At 43.1% G+C, this 7,576-nt stretch overlaps 1 protein-coding gene across 1 annotated transcript in view; it reads left to right on the forward strand.

Annotated features, from left to right (window-relative positions):
- The first annotated feature begins 868 nt into the window (after positions 1-868).
- LOC105564770 (hormone receptor 4) overlaps positions 869-7,576 on the forward strand; it is a 52,841-nt gene continuing 46,133 nt past the window's right edge. The window contains exon 1 of the mRNA XM_012017416.1: positions 869-903. Within this exon, the coding sequence (XP_011872806.1) occupies positions 869-903 (35 nt within the window). The remainder of the gene's footprint in view (positions 904-7,576) is intronic.

Raw genomic sequence — 7,576 nt, forward strand, 5'->3', positions numbered from 1 at the left:
CGTGATTCATCGATGTCGGTCCCGAAAGAAGAGAAAGTCCCGCGCATGGGGTTTTTATTCCCGTTTATGCCGTTAGCGTCGTTCGCATAAAGAGAGATAATGTCGCTCGTAAATCGATCTAATCATCGGCCAAATTTTCACTTCCCCCGTTCTAGCAAAAACTCGTGAAAAGCTTAAACGACCCTCCCGAAGGACCGTCGTTTCTCGCGTCGCGAGGAGCGCTCGAGAGAGTGAAAGTTCCTCGCGTGTACACGCACGCACGCACGGACGCGTGTCAGTTTTTTGGCATTGGGCGTTGGGATTGGAGGGCCTCGGTTGGTATCGAGGTCACCGGTACCACCACTACCGGACCCGCGGCGGCGGATCCACGACTTTGGCGGATCGCATGGCCCGCACGCTCTCGCGACCGGCTGCCCCAAAAAGTTTGGGCCGCGCGACGCGTTCACATCGCGCTTCTCCGCGCGCCGTCCTCTTCCGGACCTGCGGGGCCACCTCTACCTCGCGGCGTGTCGCGCTCGCGGAAGTCTCGCACGTGATATTCGCCGTGTCCGGAATCGTCAATCGTTCTCTCCAAGTGATCCACGTCGGTTCAACCACCTGGTAGCCTGTCGTGCTCCGTTTCGACTCTAAACTTTGGACAGATGACTACGTCGAGGCAGTGGCGAAGTGCGCAAAAAACGGTCGAAGGGCACGCGCGGAATATCCGTCTTGCGAAGCCGTGCGAATCCTTGAACAAAGAATTGGAAGTGCCGCATGGATCGCAGATTGGTGCGTGACTGTGATTGGAGTTGGCACGAGGCGTCGGCTGCCCAGAGAGTTTCCGTAGTTCGCTTGACTTTGCTCTGAATCACCGCAGCACGACAATATCATGTGCGCGAAGATGAGTGTTCTCCAAGGTCGGCACTCTTCCGTGTGCGCGAAGATGAGTGTCCTCCAAGGTAGGACCATTTTCGCTCTTACGATCGTGATTCTGACTACAGCGCTGCTCGCGCGGCTCTGCCCGAGTCCGGCGAAGTAAGAACAACGGAGCGGGGAACGGAAATTATATTAGAAATTTAATCGCGCGCGCGCGCGCGCGCACATCGAAATTAAAGTTTTTACAAAAGACACGTTGCTTCCTCGTATGACAGTTCACACGAAGAACACTTGTGTGCGACTTTGGTAGCGTCAAATTATATTTACAGCAATGAAACGAAACTTTCTCTACCATGAAATCTGAATCATTGACCGACATAACAAAATTCATCCCGACAAATTTGAATACTGTGCGTTCGTTGAAACACGATCTTACCGCGAATTATAAATGACTATATTTCAGACGGTTGTTATATTACACACGGTAGTAATGAGTACATGACACTTAATAATCACAGTATTATCGGCGAGAAGACAATGGGGGAAAAAACGAATAAACATTATGTAGAATATATTATTGTTACACGTTTGGTCACCGAGGGAAATGATTTTAAATAAATAACGCAGGCCAAATTTCGAAGTTCATTAAGGATGCTTTCCAGCAAGAGACACAGATTGACACAGAGAATCATTTTATCCTCACAATAGCATTGACGTTGAAAAATTGAATTTTAACGTCTGGCTTTTTGTTTGTATTTTTATCATTTATTATCCAATTTTTCTTACATGCCACTTGGCTTCTCTGTAATTGTCCTTCGACTTCAGTCCTACTGTTAACCGTTTTGCCATACAGACGTGCTATGTACCACGGAATTCTCTCTCTCTAAAAGTCACTCCGCGAATTATCACTGAAAACAGTGAATAGTCACTGATTCGCAGTTATAAATATACTACTGAAAATTGCAGTGGTATACTTGTTACTGTAAATCAGTGACTATTCACTGTTTTCAGTGATAATCTACCGATTGACTTCTAGAGAGCTGGTGACCGATGCCTTAGCGGTGGACGTTCGCTGCACTTTTATGATTTGACTTAGGTTAGTTGCGCATTTCTTTTTTCTTCTCTCTTTTCGGTTTCTTTTTACGTGTAATCGGTTACATTACAAGAAATGTGTTCACCTGATTTTACAGATACACCGTGCCTTGTTGATACACTCGTGAACGTGACCACAATCGGTCAAAGCGTTGGGTATAATCTATTAAATAAATAATATGCAGGGTGTCCCAGGAGGAAAGGTCAATATTCTGGGAGGTGATAGTATCGGTCGTTTTAAGCAAAAATGTTCGTATGAATACATGTCCCATTCCCCACTGTTTCCGAGATAGAGCTACTTGAATGTACAGTTGCAAAATTACCGACAAGAAAGAAATGCTACGTACTGCTTCTAATATTTATTGTTCAAGTGATACATTTTTTACAGATCATAAATTTTCAAAAATTCCACCGTTAACAACAATGCATTTTTAAACTCTTGTGTGAACATGGCGTGTTGCTCGTCTGACTACATCGTGACGTTCCTTTATACGGACACTAACATCCATTATTTGAGCGAGCAATTCGTCTCGTGTATTCACTGTTCTTCTGTTTTCCTTCCGCAGACGTTTATGAGGTAGGACGAAGGGTTAAGTGTATAGAAAACAAGTGAATACACGACACATTCAAGTAACTCCATCTCGACAGTGGGGAATGGGACATACATTCATATGAACATTTTCACTTAAAATGACCGATACTATCATCTCTCAAAATATTGATCTTCCTAGGACACCCTGTATATCGTTTTATTCTCGTTCAATAATGGTAAACAACAAAGATAAAGCGATTCACTGTGATACACAGTGTCGCCTGTGTACGTTGCTGGAAAGCAACCCTAAGACATCCGATGAGATGCAATTTTGTGACATTAGTTCCCTGTGTATACACATCGTAGTTATAGAATAAAATATATGATGCATTAATGAAGAACAATTGCCCGAGTGATTTCTATTCGGATCGTCCGTACAATGTACTCGCTCTTCGCTCAAAGGGCGAGTTTCATGTAAATGATCGCGGTGCCATTCGCACCAGCAATCCCAAGTTGTCCGTTCCGCGCGGAACTGTTTAAGTAGAAACCGGCGACTGGTAACGAGACAAGTTCTGCCGGACTGGGATTGATTTTCGAGGTGCAACGAGGTGTCAGCTCGTCGGCGTCCCCGTCGGGTCAATAACACCGCGACACGATTTCACAATTGCACGCTTCGCTAATTACAAATCACAATTGCGTCCGCGCTGGCGGCGTGTCGACGCGGAATGCGCGAAAAAGCGCTCTGCGCGGCCGCCGCTTCCGCGTTCGCTTCCGTTCGGCGACGGGGCACCTGAGAGCGAAACTGATACCTGCCTCGCCGAAACATCGGCTCGCAATCTCATTTATCTCGTCTCGCGAGACTCCGTGCCCGAATCGAGAATCGTGTCCTCCCGCGCGGAACATCCACTTCGTGATTATTCCCCAATGGAGGAGAGCGTGCGATATCTCGGCGCGACTGATTCTCGCGTGGTACAAGGATGCCCGATAAATATTAATCCCCGTGTCCAGTCGGATGACCGTGATGGTCGATGCTGTTTTATCTGATCAGCGCGACGTCCCCGAAGAAAACAAGGAAAATCACCCCGAAATTCTGCCATAAATCCCCTTTTTCGCCGCGTTTTCTCCGACAGATTACACGCGATCGCCGATACGTTACGCAATCGGTTTCGCCGAGGTTGGTGGGAACGTCGCACGAACTTTTGCTCCAGATCGCAACAGAGTAGAGGGACGGACTTTCAAGTGCGAGATTATTAAAATTTGTCTATGGGCAAAGAAAATCGTGGAAAAAAAAATAGTCTTGTTTAAATACTATAATTGTCACTTGGAGAATAGATATGATTATTTTGACAATAATTGTTTATTATTATAATCTTCTATTTGAAAATATGTTATTTTCTATCCAATATACGCTTTCCTTTCCATTCAAGAAAATTATTCTTAAATAATAAGCACGTATTTTTCCGGATTGAATTATAAAAAATTGCTCCATTTAAGTAAGTTTTCCTTCCTCCAACGCAATATAATCTCGTTTCAAGATTTTCACGTTAAAGCCGAACATATTTTCAAAAGAAGAATATTCTTTTTTTTCCGTACGCGTGCAATCCGACCGTAGGAAACTGCGTTTGGAATTGTACTTTGCGTAGCAGAGGCATCGTAACGTACGTAAATTCGCGGACTTGGCGTATAAGCAAAAAGCCGCGATTTTTCACGTGCTAAGTTGTTTGCCACCGTCGCTTCCTGCATTGTCGTAACTATCATCGGCGTTGACGGATGCGCCCCTCAACGTGTTGCAATCCGTGGAACGCGCCGTCCCGACGGAATCACGAATCGCTCGCATCGTCGCACGGCCCTATCGATATGACACGGATATGAATCACACCTTGTGTTATAATATTATAAAAAAAATTAATCACACCTTGACACGAATGCATCTCGGAGTGCTTAGCCTTCATACGTGTTGTGGCCACACCTCGACTTGCGTACGTTTTTTTTTAAATTTAACGAAAAGTTAATTTTGCTTTTACACTGCACTGCGTATGCCGCGATTCGTGTGCATCAGGTTACATAATCGCAGTTTTACCGCGTTGATTTTATATTCGAGTATATTGTAAACAAAACCGTCGGCATGTAATAATAGTTAAGACAGAATGAAATATAAGACGGATCGCGCTGCAGAAGCGTCAATAAATCGAAAATTTCCTCCGAATAATTTCGAACGTATTTCGCAGAAAGATATTTTAAATAATACACTAAATATATAATATTTTATGAATTCCGCCTCGTATAAAAAAACAATTCAATTTACACATCTTTAAATTTCCTAAATGTTTCGCGTATAAAATTTATTCTCTAAACAGCCGTGTTCTGTCGTTCGTGAAATCATGATCGGCTCCTTTGCTTCACCGTACTGATTTACTGGCAAATTTAACACTTGAGAAGGACTACAAACAATGGTCGAAACGTCGTGATTTTGAACATAAAAATTTGCCAGACATGGTCAAGCAATCCTCTCAAGTTTTTTAATTACTTCTGGCGACTTTATAAGATTTCCTACGTCGTTTATTCTTTTTATTTATTATTTTGAAAAAACATCGCTAGGGTACTATTACATTTGTCGTGCGACAAATTTTTTAAGCGCGTCGATTGGCTACAGGCTAGAAGATTTCTAGATACTCGGGAACTTTTCTATCCTGCAGCCAATCGACGCGCTTGAAAACTTTGTCGTACGACGAATGTAACGAGCCTTATATTTATGCAGCAATAACTTCAATTAACCGAACTTTAAATCACTATGCTTTACAGCGGCTAACTCAGCGTAAGACTCGAAGAAAGTCGGAAAGTGACTAAGCGAATAAAAGGGGGGCATGTAATCGCGCTGCGTTCGCAACTTCCGCAATGTCGAATCGGCGAACCGTATCGCGCTTCGACCGATTCGACGCGATCGACATTGATCTCGGGCAGAGTTCGATCCGTCGTACTTTTTTCAAATCTTTAAACAAGTCAGACCGAGTTCCACGGCATTCCTCTACGTTGAAAATGACACGAATGATGTTGTCCACTTTTCTTGCACTCGTTGCATTGTGGAAAAAAATATAGCGCCATTTCTATTCATCGTAAAATTTTTACAATTTAAATTGTAAAAATTTAAATAACAGTTCATTATCGATTTTAAGTTAGATACTTAAAAAAAATTCCTATTACGTCATTTGTGTTTACGACAGTGAACGAAAATTGCCGTCGACGACGTTGAAAAGAACTGACAAATGCGATTACGAACGGTGCGACTTCCGCTCGAGGAGGAAGAGCGCGAACGCGCTTTTTAGCGATGTACCGTTAAATCGCGCATTGACGACGCCACATCGCGGGGGAAACGGGCGATGGGATCTTGATCCTTTACCGTGGCGCACGCTCACTCGCCGCGCTTATGACACAACACGGTAGAGTTTGCCGTAGGAAAAGTAAGGTAAGGCCAGTGCTATAATAGAAACTTTCACTACGGAGGTTCAACGTACCGAGCCACCGACTCTCACTGGCCGTTCTCACTGCCTGCCCGAGCATCTGACACACACATACCGGGTGTCTTCATTTCCCTATACGATTCGCCGCGGTTATCTTTTTCGCGCCTCTGCCCTGAGAACAAATCGCGAGACAATGTCTCCGCCGTTCCGCGGACGGCGCTCTATTGTCGCGTAAACGTAAAGGAGAAAACTCTCGGCGATTCTCCCGCGTGGCCGAGAGCGCGAGGATCCTTTCTTCCGCGGCGGAAGTTAACGGAAACGAGCGTCATTGCCGCGATCGTCGTTGTATTAACTTTCTTGCCGAGGTTTCAACTCTAAGCGGAGCTACGGTTAATAAACATGCAATACAGAATGGGTGTCACCCGGTAGATGAACATTTTGTCGCTGTGTTTACGTAAAAAGAAATATAGTAATATGTTTCTCTCTACTTATGTATATTTTTTAACTGCATAATATTACGAGATACACTAATTACTAGAAAATTACTGTACATCAGTAATTTCTAGTGGTTCAATTGCTGAACTCTAATAATTATTCAGTGCTTCTTTCGTTCCCAGTCATTACATTTCTGTAAGGGTAATCTACGACTGCAAATTCAACTAATATACAAGTTCTGCAAACTAAACTATAATTATTGTATACAATTATTTAGCCAATTTCGTTACTTAGAACTCATTGTCAGATATTTGGAGCGGATGATAATTGCCTTGGTCTATTTTAAAACACGCGCCCCGTCATTTCGTTATTGTCTATGAATAAATTTCTACAAAATTCCTCGATGGACACTTAAAACAACTCAGACAGATAACGTTATCGGTTTTTAAGATTTGATAATATTGCACACAATTTATTTCTGTGAATCAGTCGTTCACCACTTTATGACGTTCGCGGAAGCAGAGGCTTACTCGCTCGTTCGTCCATCATCGAGAAAAAGAAAGATGGACGAACAAGATCGAGATTGGATTCTGAGAGACCGAGAGAGCAGCTGGCTGCAAATCGTGACGATACGAAGTGATCAGGAATCTGACCCTTTAAGTAACCGAATTGAGCCGTCGATACACCGATTTAATGTATCGGCAACATGTGAAACAACTGTTAACGTAACGGTAATAAAGCACTATTTCAGCTTACATAAATTGAATTTAAAAGAATTTTAATAAGATAAATTATTTCTGCAAACTATTATCCTTTTAAAAACATTAGAATGTACACTAGGAATCACCGATGCTTTCCCACATGAACTTGTGCACATGTCAACACACTTATAGAGGAAAGTTCCCTATTACGAGATAGGCTCCTAATAAGAGATAGCGGAGTTTCTGCCAAATTAAAAAGCATCATCTGTCGGTTCCACCATGAATTGATTGTCCCTTGAAGTCTGTTTAGTGGAAAATTAATTGTTAGATCGTGCGATCGTCGCGAAAAAAGATTTGCGATTGAATTTGGACGTTGAAAACCTACTATCTCATGATAGGGAACTTTCCCTCTACATTTTGCATATACATACATGGAAAATGTGTGTGTATGTGTTCTACGTCTGCCTAAATTTATACGGGAAGGATCAGTGATTGCTGATGTA

Source organism: Vollenhovia emeryi, unplaced genomic scaffold (genome assembly GCF_000949405.1).
Source record: "Vollenhovia emeryi isolate VEMERY1.0 unplaced genomic scaffold, V.emery_V1.0 DF939160.1, whole genome shotgun sequence".
In the NCBI taxonomy this organism is placed as follows: Eukaryota; Metazoa; Arthropoda; class Insecta; order Hymenoptera; family Formicidae; genus Vollenhovia; species Vollenhovia emeryi.